Here is a 26485-nt window from a genome sequence, read left to right on the forward strand (position 1 = left end):
CTACCTGGAGGGCTACCGGTTTACTGTACTCACCGACCACCAGGCGCTGAAGTGGCTACAGGCGATCGAGAGTCCTTCTGGACGACTGGCGCGGTGGAGTTTGGAGCTACAACATTTCGACTTCGAAATACAGTACCGGCGAGGAGAAAGCAATATCGTGGCCGACGCTCTGTCACGTCAACCTGAGGAACAGACCACCGACCAACCCGAAGAAGTGGACGCTGTCGAGGGCACTCCTCCCGACTCCTGGTACAACCGAACCAGCCAAGCCGTACGAGACGACCCGGAACAGCACCCGGAGTACCGATGGCAGGACGAGCACCTATATCGATACTTCCCGGAGCACACCGGTCTTCACCCGGACCAGGATTGGAAGCTGTGCGTCCCCAAGACCAACCGAGAAGCCGTCCTCAGGGCTAACCATGACGCACCCACGGCCGGACACCTGGGGATAAGCAAAACCATCGCTCGCTTGGCCCAGAGATACTACTGGCCGGGTATGTTCCGGGACGCCGCCCGCTACGTACGAAACTGCAAAAGCTGCCAAGAATACAAGGCGCTGCAGAAGGCTCCAGCGGGAAAGATGAAGACCACTCCAGCCGAGAATCCATGGGCAGTAGTCTCGATTGATCTAGTGGGACCACTTCCCCGCTCCAAAAAGGGTCACACCGTGCTGCTCGTGATGCAAGACAAATTCTCGAAGTGGGTGGAACTCCACCCCCTCCGCCAGGCCACCGCACCAGCCGTCACCCGAGCGGTACGGGAAAAGGTCTTGCTGCGACATGGCTGCCCACGCTGTATAATCACCGACAATGGCCGTCAGTTTGAGAGCCGGGAGTTCGCGACTCTGCTGCAGGCGAGTGGCATCCAGCACCGGAAAACACCGCCCTACACTCCCCAGTGTAACCCCGTGGAGAGGACCAACCGTGTGATCAAAACCATGATCTCACAATACGCGAGAGAAGATCACCGCACATGGGACCAATGGATCGCCGAAATAGGCTTTGCCTACAACACGGCCCGGCATGACTCTACGGGATACACTCCCGCATTTCTAAACTACGGGAGAGAGCTCCGTGCCCCAGAAGACCCGGCCACCTATCCGGCAACTGCAGTCCAGTCCCGGCAAGAAGGTCTCGATCAGCTAAAACACGCAAGGACGCTAGCACGGAGAGCTTTGGCGGAGTCTTACGTCCGCCAAAGTAAGTACTACAACCGTCATCGAAGAGACTCCGTGCCCAGCGTCGGGGACATGGTCATGCAGCGGATCTACCCGCTCTCCTCGGCCGAGAAGGGGTTCAACGCCAAACTCGCCCCTAAATACGCTGGACCATACCGGGTTACGAAATTTCTTGGGCCTACGGTAGTCCTGCTCCAGGGGCCGCGCGGCCGCCCGAGGCGCGCGCATATACAAGACCTCAAACCTTGCCCCACCGCCGCGCACGACGCTATAAAAGACGGGCCGACAAGCGATCAGGGATCAGTCTTCAACGAGCTACTGGAGCACGATGAAGCGCCATCAACCAGCCGACGACCCAGTGCCTCTGGGAAAGAACACCCAGGACCATCGCCCTCCCGAAGCGAAGCCCAGGATTCGAGATGTCCAGGTCGGACTATGGCCGATCCGGGTTACGACCGCGACACCAACCCGCAGGGGGCCGCCGCCCAAGATACGGCCACCCGCCCGCAAGCCGGCAATCGGGGCAGATTTGTCAGTGGTAACCACCACGGCCGGGCCGTTGAGACCAGCAACCGGGTGTCCGGCACCTGCGCCACCACCACCGCCGCCGAGCACGGCGACAAGGCAACCCCCAGTAGGGTTACCAGACCTTGGTCCAGGAGAAGCCCCCGGCACAGCACAGGTACTGTGCCACCCTCCACGAGCTCCCCGCACAGGTCAGACCGGGGAAAAACCACCAACCCGGAAGCGGTCAGCGGCAACAACCGAACAGCCCAGCGGAAAGCGGCAACCTGCCGGAAGACGACAGCCCACCCCGACCGCCCAGGTCAGGGCAGAGGCGACTCACCGTCCTACGCACCTCAGCCGAGGCGTACAAACAGACCCGCAGCCACCGACGGAACAACGGACCAGGAAAGCCGGGAAACCTGCTCCCGGGGACATCGGAGCAACGCATCGGCCCCTTCGCATCAACCGGGGAATCCAAACGGAGAGACAACGACTGACTACCCAGGATACACAGACGAGAAGCCGAACGGTAGAAGAACGAGCCGTGCAAACCGAGGCAGTACGACAAGCACCCCGACCAACGGCAGTGGTCACCACCGAAGAGGGCCACGGAGCCGAGGGAGAAATTTTTTTGGACCTGCCTCGCCTGACAGAGCGCAGGCCCGTAAAACAAACACTCCCGAACGGCGTGACCCTTTCTATAAAAAGGGTCAATGCCCGAAGGATCCGCATTCGAACTACGGCCCCGGAACCAGCACCGGCACCCGCACCGGAACGGACACCAGCACCAGGACCAGCCCCCGCCGCAGTTGGAGGATCGCCGCCCAGGCTCATCCATCCTGAGGAGGACCCGGTCGACTTACGGGTATTTCACCGCACGCTGGACCTAAGTGACTCGAGCGATAGTGTGTGAGAATAAGTGCGCGAAAAGACGCAATAATAGTATAATTGATGGACGGCCACCATACCGCATTAAGTATTAAGTGTTAGGATAAGGACGGCAACCAAACCGCGTTAAAATAAGTGCACGAAAGGACGGCAACCAAACCGCGTTAAAATAAGTGCACGAAAGGACGGCAACCAAACCGCGTTAAAATAAGTGCGCGAAAAGACGGCAACCAAACCGCGATAAAATAAGTGCATATTGCGACACGTTGCGTAAAACGCGTCACGTTTCCAGAACATTGCGTGCGCGTTAGGTTAAGAACACATCCACCGTAAAAACATTGCCCTCCCGGTCGGAAGCCCACCGTATCAAAAACATTTTTTCGCGTTAGTAAGTCCGCACCGTGCTGAAAACATTACACCGCGTAAAGACATTGCGTTAGTTTATAAGACCCCGCCGTATTGCGTTAGTATGTAAGTTCCCACCGAGGTAAAACAATACATTAGTATGCTCTCACCGCGTTAGCATGTAAGGTCACCCCGCGTTAGTTTGTAAGATCCCACCGTGTTAGTTTGTAAGACCCCACCGTGCTAAAAACATTGTCCAACGGATTAAAAACACTACCCACCGTGTTAGTTTGTAAGATCCCACCGTGTTAGTTTGTATGATCCCACCGTGTTAATAGGTAGGGACCCACCGTGAACCTGCGAAGCCGCGTCGGGTTCTGATTCGCAGCTTGTGTTTTCCCTACCCACGTGGCCGGAATTTGCTGTCCATCTGACAGACCGTATAGAGTCTAACAACTAAAGACTGTAGATTCTCCCCCCAACCGACCGTCCATAGTAACTAGCCCTCTCGTTACCGCGTAGTTCGCGCCTGATAAGGGGAGGGGGTGATGTAACGCGATAACTGAGGCGCGAACTACTCGCGCCGCCGATAGGTGGCGAGAACCGCGAGTCGCGGTTTCTCGCGGCATAACCGGTTACCAATCGCGTATATAAGTCGGCGCGAGATACCGAACTACCGGAGAGCGTCCGGTACCGTCTTAGCGAGCGCACCGATCCGAGCGAGCAAACCGACGCCGAACATAGCTCTCCGACGATTTTTGGCTGTAACCCTAATTCCTCCGACAGGGGGTGGACGTACGGAGTGTGTTATCCGCAGCCTACAGTCCGCCGGTATCCCCTGTATCTCCCGGTCCTGTCGTCGTGGCAACGCTACGAAACGGGGACGTCCCGACCGCCAAGAAGACACCCGTGCGTTATCGGCAGAGTGTCCTTGGGCTCACGGTCTCCTGCCAGGGGAGGACGGCGTGTGGTATCGGCAGCCGTTCCGACCTATAACCGGCAACGTGTGGAACTCCGCTCCTACTCTTCCTACCCTACCCAGCGACAGTTGTATAGCGGAAACCGACCCGGACCTAGCGACTGTGCGATTCCCGGCGACCGCGGGCTCACCGCGAGCCCACCGGTGTTATAACTGTAACAATAACCTGTAATATTATAATATTGTGTGAGATGATAAATAAAGCTTTTTTCTAAAAATGTAAACGAAGCGATTTCGTGCGTAACAAAATTGTTGAAAAAAAACTTTCTAATTTAACGAACTCCCACGCGCCTATTTGCTCCTGTTTTGATACCCCTACTTATGACTAAACTGCGCTATTCTTTAGGCTCATCTTGTTTACGTCATCTGACCGGTGAGAACTTAAGTATTATTTGAATATGCCATGGTACTTCGGGTACATTACAAGTAAATTATAGTATTCACTTCTTTGTTTGCCATAAATTTTACAGAATCAACAACTGCAGATTCCGTAAAATTGGCAGCAAAAAAATAAGTTAATACTATAATTTACTCGCAATATACTCAAAGCATCATAGCATATTCAAATAATACTTGTTAGGTGTGCAGGATTTTTGAGGCGTAAATAATTAATACAAAAATTGTAGAAATGTAACCAGTTTTATTCTGAGGTGTAATGTAAACTAAGCGTCTTATAAATCACTTGCTCGGTCGCTGAGGAAAGAAAGAGCACCTGTCCGCAGTCGCAGACCCGACGGAGCGATATCGTGATACCGGAGCTTCGATTGGTGACGAACATTACTGATAAGGTTCAGAATGCTTCGTCATTCACAGACGCGGAACCTCGCTACTTACGCGTATTTATCGCGTATTAAAAAATCAACTCTGCCGGGTTCGCCGGTAGCTTAGCGGCCTGGGGCAACTTCGTTTTCCCGTGCACGCTGGACATTCATAGCAGGAGATGCCTACCCAATTGAGATCTATAGCGGCCTCGGAACGGTTTCTATCTTTTCGAGAACGCTGCAGCTCTGCGCACGCTGAGCTACACCGTTGAGAGTTGACACAATCAGACTGTTACGATTATAATGGCAAAATTGATTGCTATAGATTCCACAGAATCAACAACTGCAGGTTCCGTAAAATTGACAGGAAGAAAATAAGTTAATACTATACTTTACTCGTAATATACTCGAGGCATCATAGCACATTCAAATAATACTTGTGAGGTGTGCAGGATGTTTTGGGCGTAAATGATTAATACAAAAATTGTAGAAATGTAACCAGTTTTATTCTGAGGTGTAATGTAAACTAAGCGTCTTATAAATCACTTGCTCGGTCGCTGAGGAAAGAAAGAGCACCTGTCCGCAGTCACGGACCCGACGGAGCGATATCGCGATACCGTAGCTTTTATTGGTGACGAACATTATTGGTATCGCCCGAGTATGCTTCATGGTTCGCAGACGCGGAACCTCGCTACTTACGCGTATTTATCGCGTATTAAAAAATCAACTCTACCGGGTTCGCCGGTAGCTTAGCGGCCCGGGACAACTTCGTTTTCCCGTGCACGCTGGACGTTCATAGCAGGAGATGCCTACCCAATTGAGATCTATAGCGGCCTCGGAACGATTTCTATCTTTTCGAGCACGCTGCAGCGCTGCGCACGCTGAGCTACACCGTTGAGAGTTGACACAATCGGACTGCTACGATTATAATGGCAAAATTGATTGCTATAGATTCCACAGAATCAACAACTGCAGGTTCCGTAAAATTGATAGCAAGAAAATAAGTTAATACTATAATTTACTCGTAATATACCCGAAGCATCATAGCACATTCAAATAATACTTGTTAGGTGTGCAGGATATTTGTGGCGTAAATAATTAATACAAAAATTGTAGAAATGTAACCAGTTTTATTCTGAGGTGTAATGTATACTAAGCGTCTTATAAATTACTTGCTCAGTCGCTGAGGAAAGAACGAACACCTGTTCCGCAGTCGCGAACCCGACGGAGCGAAATCGCGATACCGGAGCTTCGATTGGTGACGAACATTATTGGTATCGTCCCAGAATGCTTCGTGATACACAGAACCGGAACCTCGCTACTTACGCGTATTTATCGCGTATTAAAAAATCAACTCTACCGGGTTCGCCGGTAGCTTAGCGGCCCGGGACAACTTCGTTTTCCCGTGCACGCTGGACGTTCATAGCAGGAGATGCCTACCCAATTGAGATCTATAGCGGCCTCGGAACGATTTCTATCTTTTCGAGCACGCTGCAGCGCTGCGCACGCTGAGCTACACCGTTGAGAGTTGACACAATCAGACTGCTACGATTATAATGGCAAAATTGATTGCTATAGATTCCACAGAATCAACAACTGCAGGTTCCGTAAAATTGATAGCAAGAAAATAAGTTAATACTATAATTTACTCGTAATATACCCGAAGCATCATAGCACATTCAAATAATACTTGTTAGGTGTGCAGGATATTTGTGGCGTAAATAATTAATACAAAAATTGTAGAAATGTAACCAGTTTTATTCTGAGGTGTAATGTATACTAAGCGTCTTATAAATTACTTGCTCAGTCGCTGAGGAAAGAACGAACACCTGTTCCGCAGTCGCACACCCGACGGAGCGATATCGCGATACCGGAGCTTCGATTGGTGACGAACATTATTGGTATCGTCCCAGAATGCTTCGTGATTCACAGACGCGGAACCTCGCTACTTACGCGTATTTATCGCGTATTAAAAAATCAACTGTGCCGGGTTCGCCGGTAGCTTAGCGGCCCGGGACATCTTCCTTTTCCCGTGCACGCGGGACATTCATAGCAGGAGATGCCTACCCAATTGAGATCTATAGCGGCCTCGGAACGATTTCTATCTTTTCGAGCACGCTGCAGCGCTGCGCACGCTGAGCTACACCGTTGAGAGTTGACACAATCAGACTGTTACGATTATAATGGCAAAATTGATTGTTATAGATTCCACAGAATCAACAACTGCAGGTTCCGTAAAATTGACAGGAAGAAAATAAGTTAATACTATACTTTACTCGTAATATACCCGAGGCATCATAGCACATTCAAATAATACTTGTTAGGTGTGCAGGATGTTTTGGGCGTAAATGATTAATACAAAAATTGTAGAAATTTAGTCAGTTTTATTCGGAGGTATAATGTATACTAAGCGTCTTATAAATTACTTGCTCAGTCGCTGTGGAAAGAACGAACACCTGTTCCGTAGTCGCGGACCCGACGGAGCGATATCGCGATACCGTAGCTTCGATTGGTGACGAACATTATTGGTATCGTCCGAGAATGCTTCATGGTTCGCAGACGCGGAACCTCGCTACTTACGCGTATTTATCGCGTATTAAAAAATCAACTCTGGCGGGTTCGCCGGTAGCTTAGCGGTCCCGGGTCAACTGCGTCTTCCCGTGCACGCGTAGACTTTCATAGTAGTAGATGCCTACCCAATTGATCTGAAGCTTTAATTAAAAAAAAAAGAGCATACCGCAATGATGTTTCAGGGAGTTAGGATCAGTCAAATTTGGCATAAAGTGTTTCTATGCCATAGTTCTTTTGAGCTGTGTAATATTGCTTTAATTAAATTTTTTTCGTTATATGGAACATATAAGAGGTATATTATACATGTAATTAAAGTAACCATGCAGCAAAGTCAGTTACGGGTAGCACTATGGAACTGCAGAAGTATAAAGTCCCAACGAACGGCAAGCGGCAAAAAAAAGCTGGATACTTTTATAAAATTCAGTCGTGACTATGACATAGTAATTTTAACAGAAACATGGTTGAAACCTGACTGCGAATTCGAAATTGAAGGTTTCAGAATAGTCAGAAATGATCGGGAAAATAAAAAAAAAGGCGGCGGTGTTGCTATTTTGATACGCAACGGACTGCAATACGAAAGAATATCAGAAATTACTTGCGAAGATCGTCATTCACAATTCATTGTAATAAAAGTGATTGGAGAAATGAATGATATTCTCATAGTTGGTTGTTACAGACCGCCTAATAATTCCATTGATCCACAAGAGTGGAACGACTTCTTTGAACAACTGAATAGTAGTGGTAATTTTGTATTGGCAGGAGATTTTAATGCACACCACCGATCGTGGAAGTGCGAAAAAACGACAGCCAGTGGTAATAAACTTCGGCAGCTTATTACGGATTTCAGCTGCGAGGTACATAATACAAAGCACAAGTCACATATCGAAAATCGGAAATACCCAGCAAGCAACATCGATTTAATTATTACGAACTCAGCTCTAAATGGTAGTGTAAAAACTGATCAGGGACTCGATACAATGGGATCTGACCATTATCCTGTGCAATGTATCATAGATTTCGATTTCCTCGTACGAGCCTAATGTTTAGTGCAAATTTAGTTTATGTTGTTTAATGTACTGTAATGAGAAGTTTATTTATAATGTTTAATGTATAATGTTTGTTAATGTTAAGTTTGTTTAACGCTAAGCGAAGGAGCGCATTCGTTTCCGCTCTTATGTGTTTATTTTATAAGCGTTGATGCACCGATTCGCAAAACATTGTAATCATAGACGCAGGAATATTACCTATGAAAGGCAATTATTTTACCATTATAATCGTAACAGTCTGATTGTGTCAACTCTGAACGGTGTAGCCCAGCGTGCGAAGAGCAGCAGCGTGCTTGGAAAGATGGAAATCGTTCCGAGGCCGCTATAGATCTCAATTGGGTAGGCATCTACTGCTATGAAGGTTCACGCGTGTAAAGGAAGACGAAGTCGACCCGGGCCCGCTAAGCAACCGGCGAAACCGGCAGAGTTGATTTTTTAATAAGTGACTGTTCGATTCTATGCAAAAATTCGCTAGGAATACGTGTAAGTAGCGAGGCTCCTCGTCTATGAACGGCGAAGCATTTTCGGACGTTATTAGTAATGTTGGTGAACAGTTGAAGCTCCGTTATCGCGTTATCGCTCCGTCGCGTCGGGTCCGCGACCGCGGAGCAGGTGTTCGTTCTTTCCTCAGCGACCGAGCGAGTAACTTATAAGACACTTATTTTTCCTTATACCTCAGAATAAAATTGGTTACATTTCTACAATTTTTGTATTAATTATTTACTCCTCCAAAATCCTGTACACCTAACAAGTTTTATTTGAATATGCTATGATGCTTTGGATATATTACGAATAAATTATAGTATTAACTTACTTTTTTGCTGTCAGTTTTACGGAATCTGCACTTGTTGATTCCGTAAAATTTATAACAAACAAAGAAGTGAATACTATAATTTACTCGTAATGTACCCGAAATACCATGGCATATTCAAATAATACTTAACACATTAAAGGCGGGGGATCTTGACGAAAGCATGCTAGGTAGTACGGCAATAACAAAACATACTAAATACAAATGTGAAGTGGCACATGATTGCGCAATGTGGTTGCAAACCGTACTAATACGACTCCCGCCTTTAAGTTACAGTCGAGGTAAATCGTAATACTACGACTCCCGCCTTTAATGTGTTAAGTTCTCACTGGTCAGATGACGTAAACAAGATAAGCCAAAAGAGTAGGGCAGTTTAGAGATAAGTAGGAGTATCAAAAGAGAAGCAGGTAGGCGTGCGAGAGTTAGAACTAGATCAAAATCAGATCATATTGCGAGCCAGATCAAAAACAGAGCCAGTCAACACGGTCGGATCATCGATTATTCTGTTACGAGTCAGATATCGTGATTCATTCATTCGAGAGCGTTCGACTAACATTTCTGTAACAATAACCAATAACATTGTAATATTGTGCCGAATAAGAAATAAAGTTTTTTCTCACCAATTTTGTTATGCACGAAATCGCTCCATTTACATTTTTAAAAAAAAACCTTATTTCTTATCCCGGACAATATTACAATGTTATTGGTTATTGTTACAGAAATGTTAGTCGAACGATTTCGAATAATCGATCTTATTTTGAAGCGCGCGGCAAAAGTTCATCAACGTCTCACAGTAGCAGTCCGAGCCGCAATATCGCAAATTTGAACACACATAACTGGATAGCGACTTAACGCATTTACATTTTAACACCCGGCCTATGTTTGATTTTATAATCATATTCTTGAAGTAATAACGGCCATCTCACTATTTTCGTTGTAATGTCCCTTTTACTCATCGTTTCTTCAAATGCCTGACAAATAGCTATAATTTTAAATTTAATACCTAAAAGGTAAACACGCAGTCTTTCTAATGCTTTTATCACCGCTAATACTTCTAATTCATAACAGGAATATTTCTTTGCAATTTCGGTTGTCTTTTTACTACGAAGGTTGTCCGTAAAATAAGGTTCTCAAGGTGCTGCAGTTGCGTGGAACGCTGTTATGCGGGATCCGGCAACACTGACGTGTAACTTGGTTCTCGTTCTTCTAATCCCCGTCGCGACGAACTGTCTGCGACGCTCGATTTCGGCATGGCAGCCGCTAGAGATGGAGCTCCCACTCGCTTCTCCAGCTAGGTGGGAATTACGCGCTGCGATTCGTTTTTCGTGTGCAAAGAACACTGCAGCGGTGGACATTAATCGCCAATTATACGAAGTCAACGGAGAAAAGTGAATGAGCGTACAACATGTGCGAAAATGGTGCAGAGAATTCAAAGACGGACGTACAGGCGTCCATGACGAACAGCGCTCTGCACGGCCATAGGTTTCGAACGAAACAATTGCAAGAATGGAAGAAACAATGCCGAAAGATCGAAGGGTGACGGTTCGGGAACTCTGCGAGATGTCAGCAAGACCTGCATTGACAAAATTTTGGCAGACCACTTAGAGTATGCCAAGGTTTGTGCTAAGTGGGTCCCGAGAATGCTTACAGAAGACCACAAACGGCAAAGTGTTAAAGCGGCCAGCGAATTTCTTCAGGTGTATGAAATCGACAGTAAAAAATTCTTGGACTCTATTATCATTGGGGGCGAGACCTGGCTCTACTTCACGACAACGGAAACGAAACAACAATCCTATCAGTGGAAACATCCAAAGTCGCCAAAGACGCGAAAGTTCAGACAAACACAGCCTGCCGGCAAAGTAATGGCGAGCGTCTTTTGGGATAGGAAAGGGTTATGATTGTGCGAATTCATGACTACCAGTACAACAATCAATGCGGACCGCTACTGTGAGACGTTGAAGAACCTTTGCCGCGCGATTCAAAACAAGAGGAGAAGCATGCTCACGAAGGGTGTGCGTTTCCATCAGAGCAACACTCGTCCGCACATCGCCCGTATATCAATCGACCTCATCAAAAAATTTGGATGGGATACTGTAACACAACCAACCTACAGCCCAGACATAGCCCCAAGTGACTATCATCTCTTCCCTGAATTGAAGAAACACCTGGGTGGGGCGCATTTCAGAACCAGAGAGGAACTGGAAGAAGAGGTTTTAAGCTACCTTCGCGGCGCAGCTCCGCATCACGCGTACATGAAGTACTCAAGTCCTACCGCCTGAGCGGAAAGTATAGCAACATAGGCGCAATGTAACCAATGTAGCTGCAATGTATGCCGTATGCCACATTGCCACTGAAATCCTAATTCTTCTTTCTGAACACACAATTCAAATCTTCGGACCCGCGTAATACACATTGCAAACAGCATTTCCGTGTTCAATATTGTCGCCACTATTAAAAACTACACTGAACATACTCAGACAGTAATTCAACAGTTCTAAATAAATTAAGTGAGATTTTAAAATGAAAGATTCTTCACTCCCAGCTTTCTGTATATTCATACTGGCGCACGGAGCTGATTCGCACACTCAGTCGTGCATGAAAATGTTACCGTTAATAAGTCGCAGATATAACTTTAGCGATGGGTAATTACAACCTACTGAACCTAGTCAGATCATATTACGAGTCAGATTAAAAACAGAGCCAGTCAACGCAAACGGACCATCGATTATTGTGCGGACTCAGATAAACTGATTCATTAATTTGTGATCGTTTGACTAACATTACTGTAACAATAACCTGTAATATTATAATATTGTGTGAGATGATAAATAAAGCTTTTTTCTAAAAATGTAAACGAAGCGATTTCGTGCGTAACAAAATTGTTGAAAAAAAACTTTCTAATTTAACGAACTCCCACGCGCCTATTTGCTCCTGTTTTGATACTCCTACTGATCACTAAACTGCGCTATTCTTTAGGCTCATCTTGTTTACGTCAACTGACCGGTGAGAACTTAAGTATTATTTGAATATGCCATGGTACTTCGGGTACATTACAAGTAAATTATAGTATTCACTTCTTTGTTTGCCATAAATTTCACAGAATCAACAACTGCAGATTCCGTGAAATTGGCAGCAAGAAAATAAGTTAATACTATACTTTACTCGTAATATACCCGAAGCATCATAGCATGTTCAAATAATACTTGTTAGGTGTGCAGGATTTTTGAGGCGTAAATAATTAATACAAAAATTGTAGAAATGTAACCAGTTTTATTCTGAGGTGTAATGTAAACTAAGCGTCTTATAAATCACTTGCTCGGTCGCTGAGGAAAGAAAGAGCACCTGTCCGCAGTCGCAGACCCGACGGAGCGATATCGTGATACCGGAGCTTCGATTGGTGACGAACATTACTGATAAGGTTCAGAATGCTTCGTCATTCACAGACGCGGAACCTCGCTACTTACGCGTATTTATCGCGTATTAAAAAATCAACTCTACCGCGTTCGCCGGTAGCTTAGCGGCCCGCGACATCTTCCTTTTCCCGTGCACGCGGGACATTCATAGCAGGAGATGCCTACCCAATTGAGATCTATAGCGGCCTCGGAACGATTTCTATCTTTTCGAGCACGCTGCAGCTCTGCGCACGCTGAGCTACACCGTTGAGAGTTGACACAATCAGACTGTTACGATTATAATGGCAAAATTGATTGCTATAGATTTCACAGAATCAACAACCGCAGGTTCCGTAAAATTGATAGCAAGAAAATAAGTTAATACTATACTTTACTCGTAATATACCCGAAGCATCATAGCACATTCAAATAATACTTGTTAGGTGTGCAGGATATTTGTGGCGTAAATAATTAGTACAAAAATTGTAGAAATGTAACCAGTTTTATTCTGAGGTGTAATGTAAACTAAGCGTCTTATAAATCACTTGCTCGGTCGCTGAGGAAAGAAAGAGCACCTGTCCGCAGTCGCAGACCCGACGGAGCGATATCGTGATACCGGAGCTTCGATTGGTGACGAACATTATTGGTATCGTCCGAGTATGCTTCATGGTTCGCAGACGCGGAACCTCGCTACTTACGCGTATTTATCGCGTATTAAAAAATCAACTCTACCGGGTTCGCCGGTAGCTTAGCGGCCCGGGGCAACTTCGTTTTCCCGTGCACGCTGGACGTTCATACCAGGAGATGCCTACCCAATTGAGATCTATAGCGGCCTCGGAACGATTTCTATCTTTTCGAGTACGCTGCAGCTCTGCGCACGCTGAGCTACACCGTAGAGAGTTGACACAATCAGACTGTTACGATTATAATGGCAGAATTGATTGCTATAGATTCCACAGAATCAACAACTGCAGGTTCCGTAAAAATGACAGGAAGAAAATAAGTTAATACTATACTTTACTCATAATATACCGGAGGCATCATAGCACATTCAAATAATACTTGTTAGGTGTGCAGGATATTTGTGGCGTAAATAATTAGTACAAAAATTGTAGAAATGTAACCAGTTTTATTCTGAGGTGTAATGTAAACTAAGCGTCTTATAAATTACTTGCTCAGTCGCTGAGGAAAGAAAGAGCACCTGTCCGCAGTCGCAGACCCGACGGAGCGATATCGTGATACCGGAGCTTCGATTGGTGACGAACATTACTGATAAGGTTCAGAATGCTTCGTCATTCACAGACGCGGAACCTCGCTACTTACGCGTATTTATCGCGTATTAAAAAATCAACTCTACCGCGTTCGCCGGTAGCTTAGCGGCCCGCGACATCTTCCTTTTCCCGTGCACGCGGGACATTCATAGCAGGAGATGCCTACCCAATTGAGATCTATAGCGGCCTCGGAACGATTTCTATCTTTTCGAGCACGCTGCAGCTCTGCGCACGCTGAGCTACACCGTTGAGAGTTGACACAATCAGACTGTTACGATTATAATGGCAAAATTGATTGCTATAGATTTCACAGAATCAACAACCGCAGGTTCCGTAAAATTGATAGCAAGAAAATAAGTTAATACTATACTTTACTCGTAATATACCCGAAGCATCATAGCACATTCAAATAATACTTGTTAGGTGTGCAGGATATTTGTGGCGTAAATAATTAGTACAAAAATTGTAGAAATGTAACCAGTTTTATTCTGAGGTGTAATGTAAACTAAGCGTCTTATAAATCACTTGCTCGGTCGCTGAGGAAAGAAAGAGCACCTGTCCGCAGTCGCAGACCCGACGGAGCGATATCGTGATACCGGAGCTTCGATTGGTGACGAACATTACTGATAAGGTTCAGAATGCTTCGTCATTCACAGACGCGGAACCTCGCTACTTACGCGTATTTATCGCGTATTAAAAAATCAACTCTACCGCGTTCGCCGGTAGCTTAGCGGCCCGGGACATCTTCCTTTTCCCGTGCACGCGGGACATTCATAGCAGGAGATGCCTACCCAATTGAGATCTATAGCGGCCTCGGAACGATTTCTATCTTTTCGAGCACGCTGCAGCTCTGCGCACGCTGAGCTACACCGTAGAGAGTTGACACAATCAGACTGTTACGATTATAATGGCAGAATTGATTGCTATAGATTCCACAGAATCAACAACTGCAGGTTCCGTAAAAATGACAGGAAGAAAATAAGTTAATACTATACTTTACTCATAATATACCGGAGGCATCATAGCACATTCAAATAATACTTGTTAGGTGTGCAGGATATTTGTGGCGTAAATAATTAGTACAAAAATTGTAGAAATGTAACCAGTTTTATTCTGAGGTGTAATGTAAACTAAGCGTCTTATAAATCACTTGCTCGGTCGCTGAGGAAGGAAAGAGCACCTGTCCGCAGTCGCAGACCCGACGGAGCGATATCGTGATACCGGAGCTTCGATTGGTGACGAACATTACTGATAAGGTTCAGAATGCTTCGTCATTCACAGACGCGGAACCTCGCTACTTACGCGTATTTATCGCGTATTAAAAAATCAACTCTACCGCGTTCGCCGGTAGCTTAGCGGCCCGGGACATCTTCCTTTTCCCGTGCACGCGGGACATTCATAGCAGGAGATGCCTACCCAATTGAGATCTATAGCGGCCTCGGAACGATTTCTATCTTTTCGAGCACGCTGCAGCTCTGCGCACGCTGAGCTACACCGTTGAGAGTTGACACAATCAGACTGTATCAGAACAACTCAATTTTTCCGACGGTGAATACGCACAGTTTATTTCAATTATTATATAACACACGTATTATAATTTAGTCTGCGAGTGACATCAATATTACAATCAAAGCCGAAATACTTGATCCCGCAACGAAAGTCTTTGCAAAATATAAAGTAAAGTCCGTAATGACAACAAGTATGTCCCGTAGTGACAAGTTATAAGTGAAGCCTCGTAACAACAAATATAAAGAAAGAAGCGCGTAGCAACAAATATAAGAGAATGAATCGAAGTGAAGTGAAGTGCGGGCCCGGTGCCCTCGCCTATTTTATACGTTTCACTCCCCTACGACGTCTCCTAGCAACCACCCGATTTCTTCGAAATCTGCCACGTGCCCTCCGTCGACCTTGGCTTCGCGGTCATCCCTCTACAACCGATCCTTGCGATGCCGCCCGCCCTTTGCGGCCGAGCCGCCGCGCCGCCACGCCGCGCACCGATACCGATGTCGCGCCGGCACTTGCCGGTACCCGCCGTCAAACGGAGCGGTCCGCGCCTTTGTACTCGTTTCTCGAAAATTACGCATCAGGAGACGTCGCCGAGGAGTGTCTTTCTTTTCTGCCGAAGTACGCACCTGGGTTCGCCGGCATTTCGCGGTGGATCAAATACTTTTAATTGGCATTTTTCTCGGAATTTCAGAGCATGTGCCACGTGCCACTTTTGCCACGTGCCATTGCCACGTGCACCACGCACGTGTACATTTCTTAGAAAAATTAATTATCTATCGTCTTCGAGTGCGACCGATCCCGCAGACAGCTAGCCGGAGCGCAGGGCAAGCAAGCTCGCCCCCGCCCGGGTTCTCACCTCTCCCGAGCGGAGTGGCCCTCGGTGTTTTGGTGAGCACCACCACTCCCGGGCGGATTGGTTACCCCCGGTGCTACGATGGTGTTTTTCATGCCGAGACACTCATGGTGTTCGACGAATACGGCCACAGGTTTCCCCGTGCACGTAGGGCTTCGAGGCATGGAAACTCGCCATGCCTGCTGCTTTTGACCAGTCGTCCCCGAAAACCCCGCTAAATTCATTCAATCTTATGTTTATCTTTAAATTCTCATCCCATGCTCTGAAATGCCTCAATTGGCCAGTTCTATCCGTAACAATCCTCCCCCTCGTACAAAATTCATTTAATTTTGTACCTCATTTATTCCTAGTAGTTTTATTAGTTTTCGTGCCGGACGTATAAAATCACCCGTTCGTGTGCGCACCTCGGCCACTCTGACTTCTTTATCTACACCGGGAAATACTCGTGTAACGGTCCCTTTTCGCCAACTATTTCGCGGTGCTTGTAAATCTACGATCAACACTATATCGCCTACTTCTAAGGGATTTTCCCTTTCGGTCCATTTCTTTCGCGGTACGAGCGTAGGTAAATATTCGCGCAACCATCGTTTCCAAAACGCCTCCGCGAAACTCTGCGCCGTTCGCCACTGTCTTCGCAAACATACATTTTGGAGGTCATATCTACCTAGCTGAATCTCACCCGAGGACGATCCTATCAGGAAATGATTTGGCGTCAGTGCCTCTTTATCGCGAGGGTCTAACGACACGTGCGTGAGCGGCCGCGAGTTTACCGAATGTTCGGCTTCGGCAAAGAGCGTAGAAAGAACTTCTTCGGAGGGTGCTTGTTCCCTTAAAATCACGTTTAACGCGGTTTTTACCGACCTAATCAATCGTTCCCACGCCCCACCCATATGCGGTGCGTCAGGGGGGTTGAAAACCCATTTCACGCGTTTTGACAATGCGTATTCCTCGATCTTAGCTCGGTCCATACTCGCGGTCGCGTCTTTCAGCTCCTTATCCGCGCCCCGAAAGTTCGTCCCATTGTCGCTGTAGACCACCTGCGGTGTGCCTCTTCGCGCCGCGAGTCTTTGTAATGCCATTATGGCCGAACTAGCATTTAGCGAATGCGCGATCTCTAAGTGGATGGCCCTTGTCGTGAGACACGTAAACAACACTCCCCAACGTTTCTCTCTTCGCCGCCCGATTTTTACCATCAATGGTCCGAAATAGTCGACCCCACAGTGTGTAAAGGGTCTTTGCCGAAAAGCTACACGCCCGACCGGTAGCGCGGACATCAGCGGGTTCTGTGGCCTGCCTCGCCGTATACGACATACAATACACCTACTTATGAGCGAACGTAAAACGCGTCGAAGACCGATTATATGGTATTTTTGCCTTAATTCGTTGACTACCGCGTCGCTACTCGCGTGATAGAACTTCCGATGATATTCTGCAATTAGTAATTTTGTCGCGGGGTGTCGACCCTCAAGTATGATTGGTCGGTTGTCAAAGCCCTCAAGTCCCGTTGCCGTTACGCGCCCGTTTGCCCTCAAAATTCCCTGTTCGTCTACGTATGGACTTAAACCGGCGATTTTACTTCCCTTGTTGATATTACGGCCGTTTCTCAACGCAACTATCTCAGCTCCGAAATATTCTTCCTGGATAACGCGGTACCAATATTGTTCCCCTATCTGAACTATTTCCAACGGTTCTTTCACGGTGTTCTTCCCCTTCCAACGACCGACGATCGCGTGTACTCGTCGCGCGATGACGAGAAGACCGCGCCAACCCATCAATCTTATCGGTAGCGAAAATTCTGCTTTTACCGTCGCCGCCACGTAGACGCACGCTTTCCGCTGCTCCAATCCGTCGATTGTCGCCTTCTCTTTTGCGGTCAACGTTTTTTCTATCGGCCATTCGGATTCCGGACGTCGCAAAAATTCCGGGCCTTCAAACCATCGCGGGCTTATAAATTCGGAGCTATTTTCGAAGCGCGTCGCGTCGTCCGCGGGATTTTGACCGGTCGGAACCCATCGCCACTCCGTTGTCCGCGTGTTTTCTCCGATCTCTCCTAAACGGTTCGCTACGAATACTTGACGCGTCCGCGGCTCCGATCTGATCCATGAAATCACGGTAGTCGAATCTGACCAAAAAACTCGTCTACTAATTTTAATGTCTAGCTCCTTTTCTACGAACGTCGCGAGTCTTGTCCCCATCAGGGCCGCCTGTAACTCTAATCGCGGTATTGTCAACGGTTTTAACGGCGCGACTCTACTTTTGGCCATGATCAAGGAAACGTGCGCGGATTCAGACTCATTTTCGTTTTCGAACCGCAGATAGGCTACCGCCGCGTAAGCCGTCAAGCTCGCGTCGCAAAACACGTGGAGTTGCGCTTCTGACTCCCGCGATTCCGTTACCCCGTAACACCTCGGCATCCGGCATTCTTTTACCCTGTCTATCATGGACACCCACTTGCGCCAACGGATAAAATCTTCCTCCCGTAGTGGGTCATCCCAATTTATACCGCTTCGCCATATTTCCTGCATGATGATTTTTGACTTTAACGTGAACGGCGCGAGGATACCGAGCGGATCGAAAACCGACATGATAACGCGTAAGAACTCTCGTTTGGTGGGCTTCTTTTCGCCTAGCAGGATTTCTTTTGGTATGTTCTTTAACTCGACATTGAATTTGAGTTCGTCAGTCTGTGTGTCCCAGAAAAGACCGAGGACCCTCTCTCCCCCTCGGTCGCCTAACCGCATGTCGCCCTGCTCTAACCGTTGCCCGTGATCGACGGAATTTCGCAAGACCTCCGCCTTGTTGCTCGCCCAACCATGCATGGCGAAATTCGCTCGCGCGTTTATCGCGATTACATCCCGAACGAGCTCTGCCGCTTCGCGCACGGTTCTTCGACTCGATAAGAAATCGTCCATATAGCTATCATTAATAATACTTCTAACTGCCTCCGGGTGAGCTTCATTACAGTCTTTCGCATTTTTATCTTTGACGTAGATCGCGCTACACGGGGATGATTTGGCGCCAAAGATTAACGTCGACATCTCGTAAATGTCCGGTTCTCTATTCCTATCTTTTCCTCGCCATAGGAATCTTTGCGCACCACGATCGCTTTCCCGAATTTGCACGCGTAGGAACATATCTGAAATGTCCGCCTTCACCGCGACCGCGTATTGTCTAAACCGAATTAATATTCCCGGCAATGATTTTAATAGGTCCGGACCTGACATCAGCTGGTCGTTCAAACTTATTCCTCCGGTTTTTGCCGCGGCATCGAAAACTAATCGAACTTTATTTGGCTTGTTCACGTTTCGCACTCCGAAGTGCGGTAGATACCACGTCCTAGCCCTCTCTAACGTGTTCTCAACCCTTTGAGCGTAACCCTGGTCTAGAAAGCGCTGCATTTCCTGGTAATATAAACGTGCATATTCGGGATCGCGATCTAACCTTCGTTCCAATAATTCTAACCTTTTCCGCGCAGTAGACACACCGTTCGTGCTCGGCGCGTGATCGTCCTTCCATAAGAGGCCCGTTTCCCAGATTTTTCCCTTACGCGAACTAGTTTCCTCTAGTATCCGCAACGCGCGATCCTGCTCGCCTTTACACGCGACGCTATCCTTTATTCCGGTATATTCTAGTGCGAAATAACCCTTTACTAAGTCGTCTAAAGAAGTCAGAGCCTCCCCTGTACATTGGTATTCGCTTACATCTATTTTGTATACCGCGCGTGAGGAGCATTTTGCGGACCCATGCACGGTCCAGCCAAGACGGGAGCGCGAAACCGCCAAATCTGTACCTATTATCTCGCGCAGTTCCCGTGTTACGATTAGGTCCCAATTGTCCTGACCGATTAATAATTCTACTCGTGCTCCGTGGTACGGTCGGATCTCCACGTCTTTGGCGGCATCGTGCATCCGCGCAATAATGTCCCGGCTGATCGACTGTGTGGGAAACTTCAGATTTTTTACGGTTATCGCTCCGCGGATCCGGTGCGTGCCGAAGATCCCCTCTACGTCAAAATCTACTTTTTTGCTGTTCTCTAATCGAATTTCTCCTTCGCCTATTCCTTTTATAGACACGTCTATTCGCGAACCCTTTACCCCTAGGTCTCGCGCCAGCCTATCGTCTATCAGGGTGACCGTGGAACCCTCGTCTAGTAACGCGAATGTATCTATTGTTCGCTTCGGCCCACCCGCGCGTACCGCTATAATTTTCAGCAATACGCTTTGCCCGTCTAGTCAGCTATCTATGGAACCGCGATTTTCCCCCGACCTGTTGTCGCTCGCGACGTATGCCCTGCCCGACGCACTCTCTCCCCCGGATATCGCCCCGCACTGAGCCTCATTTTCCGCACTATTTGCGTCGACATATTTATGCAACAGGATGTGATGCTGCCTCTTGCAGACCTTACACATCTCACTCTTGCAATCGTTTCTTGAATGACCGGGCCTCAAGCACCCGAAGCATAGGTTGTACTTTTCCACGAGGTCCCAGCGCTTACTCACGGGCTCACGGGCAAAGACGAGGCATTTCGACGACGGGTGATTATCCTTTTTGCAAAACGCGCATTTACGAGTTTCCGTCGCGTTTGTTTCTACACGCCTATCTCGCCGTTCTGCTACGCATACCACGGCCGTTTTCGTCGACGGCCGCCGCGATCCACCGAACGCGCCGCGATCTACCCTTTGTGTCGGTCGTTCCGTCGTGAAATCGATATCAAAAATCCCAGCTTCCGTAGCTAATTCGGCTTCCGCGTATATGAAATCCGCGAGTTTCTCGAGTTCCGATTTCTCTTCTCTAACGCTTACGGCGTACCGGTTATATGCATATCGCAATGCTATCGGTATCTTATGTCCCACGGATTTTACTAGTTCGGGGCTGTGCAGGTACCCTAATAACCTAAACGTTTTAAACGCTACCACTGCACTGCGTAACTTCGTCGCGAATTGTACGAGCGAAATTCTCCCCGAATCTATCTCCGGTAATGTCTTTAACTCCGCGACGATCTTCTCGGCAGCGGCCCGTTTATTCCCGAAATGTAATTCTAAGGTCTTTATTATTGTGTCCGCGTCGCGGCTACTCGCGAGCAAAGTTTTAACCACGTCGCGTGCCTCGCCCTTTAGGGCATCGAACAATCGTGCAATGTTTTCGCGGTCCGAGTATCCGCCCGATTCGGATGACGATATATATGCCTCCTTAAAGTGTAGCCACTCTAAGGGATCACCGGAGAAGCTAGGTAATGCTTTCGCGGTTGTGAGACGATTTACTAATCGCGAACTTCCTTCCCCTGCGAGCGACGCTTCACGTACCGCCGCTAACGTACGTTCGATAGCCGCGGATAGTCGATCAGCCGGGTCAATAAAGGATTGCTCACTCACGTTTCGTTGACGCCTTACTGGTAACGCGGTGCTGTTGCTCCATGGCTGATGCGTTGCCCTGTCGTCCTCGCTGCCCTGGATTTCCTCCGCCTCGTCGGAGAAGTCCGTGTCCTCGTCGGCTGCGGATGGGATGCTCGCCTCCGTGGGTCGCTGCCATCCTGCTCCGTGACCGCTGCCTCCTGGCAGCTCCTGCTGCCGCTGGTTCCCAGTGGTCCTTGTTGCCCGACGCCCCTGTCGGATGACAGGTAGGATGGGAGACGGTGCCCTGGAAGGCCCCGCAGAATCGTTGTCCTCCATGGTTGCCGGTCCTGGTCCTGGATCTGCCAATGCTCTCGTCTTCGCTGGTCTGCCCCGCTTGGCCGCTGGCTGCTTCCCTGACTGTTGGGCTTCTGCTCGTTTTCCTCGTACCATTGTCTCGAGTAAAGTTCACTTTGTGTGTCACTCGCACTTCCACACAAGTCACGATATCGCGTCAAACACCGTCTGTCCGGTCAAAGTGTCCCGGGTTTCGGCACCAAAAATTGTATCAGAACAACTCAATTTTTCCGACGGTGAATACGCACAGTTTATTTCAATTATTATATAACACACGTATTATAATTTAGTCTGCGAGTGACATCAATATTACAATCAAAGCCGAAATACTTGATCCCGCAACGAAAGTCTTTGCAAAATATAAAGTAAAGTCCGTAATGACAACAAGTATGTCCCGTAGTGACAAGTTATAAGTGAAGCCTCGTAACAACAAATATAAAGAAAGAAGCGCGTAGCAACAAATATAAGAGAATGAATCGAAGTGAAGTGAAGTGCGGGCCCGGTGCCCTCGCCTATTTTATACGTTTCACTCCCCTACGACGTCTCCTAGCAACCACCCGATTTCTTCGAAATCTGCCACGTGCCCTCCGTCGACCTTGGCTTCGCGGTCATCCCTCTACAACCGATCCTTGCGATGCCGCCCGCCCTTTGCGGCCGAGCCGCCGCGCCGCCACGCCGCGCACCGATACCGATGTCGCGCCGGCACTTGCCGGTACCCGCCGTCAAACGGAGCGGTCCGCGCCTTTGTACTCGTTTCTCGAAAATTACGCATCAGGAGACGTCGCCGAGGAGTGTCTTTCTTTTCTGCCGAAGTACGCACCTGGGTTCGCCGGCATTTCGCGGTGGATCAAATACTTTTAATTGGCATTTTTCTCGGAATTTCAGAGCATGTGCCACGTGCCACTTTTGCCACGTGCCATTGCCACGTGCACCACGCACGTGTACATTTCTTAGAAAAATTAATTATCTATCGTCTTCGAGTGCGACCGATCCCGCAGACAGCTAGCCGGAGCGCAGGGCAAGCAAGCTCGCCCCCGCCCGGGTTCTCACCTCTCCCGAGCGGAGTGGCCCTCGGTGTTTTGGTGAGCACCACCACTCCCGGGCGGATTGGTTACCCCCGGTGCTACGATGGTGTTTTTCATGCCGAGACACTCATGGTGTTCGACGAATACGGCCACAGGTTTCCCCGTGCACGTAGGGCTTCGAGGCATGGAAACTCGCCATGCCTGCTGCTTTTGACCAGTCGTCCCCGAAAACCCCGCTAAATTCATTCAATCTTATGTTTATCTTTAAATTCTCATCCCATGCTCTGAAATGCCTCAATTGGCCAGTTCTATCCGTAACACAGACTGTTACGATTATAATGGCAAAATTGATTGCTATAGATTTCACAGAATCAACAACCGCAGGTTCCGTAAAATTGAAAGCAAGAAAATAAGTTAATACTATACTTTACTCGTAATATACCCGAAGCATCATAGCACATTCAAATAATACTTGTTAGGTGTGCAGGATATTTGTGGCGTAAATAATTAGTACAAAAATTGTAGAAATGTAACCAGTTTTATTCTGGGGTGTAATGTAAACTAAGCGTCTTATAAATCACTTGCTCGGTCGCTGAGGAAAGAAAGAGCACCTGTCCGCAGTCGCAGACCCGACGGAGCGATATCGTGATACCGGAGCTTCGATTGGTGACGAACATTACTGATAAGGTTCAGAATGCTTCGTCATTCACAGACGCGGAACCTCGCTACTTACGCGTATTTATCGCGTATTAAAAAATCAACTCTACCGCGTTCGCCGGTAGCTTAGCGGCCCGGGACATCTTCCTTTTCCCGTGCACGCGGGACATTCATAGCAGGAGATGCCTACCCAACTGAGATCTATAGCGGCCTCGGAACGATTTCTATCTTTTCGAGCACGCTGCAGCTCTGCGCACGCTGAGCTACACCGTAGAGAGTTGACACAATCAGACTGTTACGATTATAATGGCAGAATTGATTGCTATAAATTTCACAGAATCAACAACTGCAGGTTCCGTAAAATTGACAGCAAGAAAATAAGTTAATGCTATACTTTACTCGTAATATACCCGAAGCATCATAGCATGTTCAAATAATACTTGTTAGGTGTGCAGGATTTTTGAGGCGTAAATAATTAATACAAAAATTGTAGAAATGTAACCAGTTTTATTCTGAGGTGTAATGTATACTAAGCGTCTTATAAATTACTTGCTCAGTCGCTGAGGAAAGAACGAACACCTGTTCCGCAGTCGCGGACCCGACGGAGCGATATCGCGATACCGGAGCTTCGATTGGTGACGAACATTATTGGTATCGTCCGAGAATGCTTCATGGTTCGCAGACGCGGCACCTCGCTACTTACGCGTATTTATCGCGTATTAAAAAATCAACTCTACCGGGTTCGCCGGTAGCTTAGCGGCCCGGGACAACTTCGTTTTCCCGTGCACGCTGGACATTCATAGCAGGAGATGCCTACCCAATTGAGATCTATAGCGGCCTCGGAACGATTTCTATCTTTTCGAGCACGCTACAGCTCTGCGCACGCTGAGCTACACCGTTGAGAGTTGACACACTCAGACTGTTACGATTATAATGGCAAAATTGATTGCTATAGATTTCACAGAATCAACAACTGCAGGTTCCGTAAAATTGACAGCAAGAAAATAAGTTAATGCTATACTTTACTCGTAATATACCCGAAGCATCATAGCACGTTCAAATAATACTTGTTAGGTGTGCAGGATTTTTGAGGCGTAAATAATTAATACAAAAATTGTAGAAATGTAACCAGTTTTATTCTGAGGTGTAATGTATACTAAGCGTCTTATAAATCACTTGCTCGGTCGCTGAGGAAAGAAAGAGCACCTGTCCGCAGTCGCAGACCCGACGGAGCGATATCGTGATACCGGAGCTTCGATTGGTGACGAACATTACTGATAAGGTTCAGAATGCTTCGTCATTCACAGACGCGGAACCTCGCTACTTACTCGTATTTTTATGGAATTTTTGTATACAGGGTGTCCCGTAACTAGTGTTACTCCCTGAGAAGGGTGGTAGAAGATATCATTCTGAACAAGAGTTTCCTTCGCAAAAATGGGATTTGAAGCTTCGTTTTTGAATTATTAATAAAAAACATGGTCCAATTACAGTGCGTGGATTTCGCGCGCTCAATCGCGAGAGCGACAGCTTCGAATATGACGACCGATCGTCGTCGTGAACAAACGTGTCGATACCGCGTCGGTGTAACGTCGGTATAGCAGGGAGGTATTGGGTGAAAGTTGCGTCAAATAATGTATTCAAATAATGAAATTGAGAATAATATTAAGTTCTTCGTAATTCATAAATGAGAAATTTGTTGTTATACCAATTAGTTGTTGTTTAGATCAAGTACATCGTATTTATTTTATGTCCTCGAAAAGGAAAAAGAATAAATTCACGAAAATTAATTTTGTCAACTATTCTAACGAAGCAACCGAATAAATTCACGTTTCGAAACGAATAAGAACCTTGTCTACGGAATAAGATAGATCTGGAATGGAATATCTAATGCAGTATCTCATTAAAGTGGAATAAATCAATAGCTGCGTACGTTTAATTTTAAAAATACAGAAACACCTTAAATAAAACTTACCCATTGATTTATGGAGAAACTAGCTGCGATAAAAAATATTTGTGTCACCGGGTAGATCCACCGATCAGAGCATCAACAGCTGATGTCCTGGCAGGATCAATATCCCTCAATTTATTTCACTGTCTGGAATGGAATATGGTATGGGTATCAAATGAACAAATAAAGTTATTAATATAAATACTGAATAATAGAAATTAACACTTATAACTTTTAAATAAACTTTTATATTTATAATTAAGAAAGACTTAGGAAAGACCACTTAAATAACTTGATATATTACGAGGTGTGACACAAAAGTAACGAGACTAGGTCTATAGCTTGAAAAAACAATGGAATTGGCAGCAATTGTTTTTGTGACATCATCCCACATACCTCCTCTATCTATGTTGCCAATTTCGATTGAGGCGGTCATACTATTTGGAAGTATTGCGTTATTTAGTGAACACGTGCAACTGCATTCTGCCGGAAAAATGTCTAACGTAAAAATCGAACAGCATATAAACATCAAGTTTTTTTGTAAAATTTGTTGAAATCTTTTGTAACATGTGATAAGACATGAATTTTTACCTATGACCCAGAATGTAAGCGCCAGTCAATGGAGTGGAAGTCTCCAGGATCCTCAAAACCCAAAAAAGCACACATGTCAAAATCAAAATTCGACACTAATGGAATTGTAATGATTGAGTGGTTTGCCAGTGATCAGACTGTTAACGAACGCTATTACATTAAAGTTCTAAATAGATTTAGTGACAAAATTTGGAAAGAAAGGCCACGGTTATGAAGCGATGGATGGCCGTTGCACCAGGACAATACATCCGCTCACAGGGCACTGTCTGCCAAGTAGTTTCTAACCAATCAAAATATTACAGTGTTGGGGCATCCTCCTTATTCACCTAATTTGGCTCTATGCGAGTTTTTTTTATTTCTTAAAGTTAAATTTTGCTTAGTGGGAACCCATTTCACTTCAGTTGAAGAGGTTCAGGCAGAAACAGAGAATCTCCCAAAAGGACCTCCAAAAACCTCGTTCCAGAACT

The 26485-nt window shown here is 46.9% G+C and overlaps 1 protein-coding gene across 1 annotated transcript; it reads right to left on the reverse strand.

Moving 5' to 3' along the window:
- Positions 1 to 11776: 11776 nt before the first annotated feature.
- LOC143265177 (uncharacterized) lies at positions 11777 to 21893 on the reverse strand. The gene is made up of 3 exons (XM_076535658.1): positions 20414 to 21893; positions 16515 to 20308; positions 11777 to 11884 (listed from the first exon to the last, which is right to left on the reverse strand). Exons 1-3 carry the CDS (start codon positions 21891 to 21893, stop codon positions 11777 to 11779), a joined length of 5382 nt encoding a protein of 1793 aa, XP_076391773.1.
- Between the last annotated feature and the right edge of the window lie 4592 nt (positions 21894 to 26485).

The sequence above is a fragment of the Megachile rotundata genome, chromosome 9 (genome assembly GCF_050947335.1).
Source record: "Megachile rotundata isolate GNS110a chromosome 9, iyMegRotu1, whole genome shotgun sequence".
Lineage (NCBI taxonomy): Eukaryota > Metazoa > Arthropoda > Insecta > Hymenoptera > Megachilidae > Megachile > Megachile rotundata.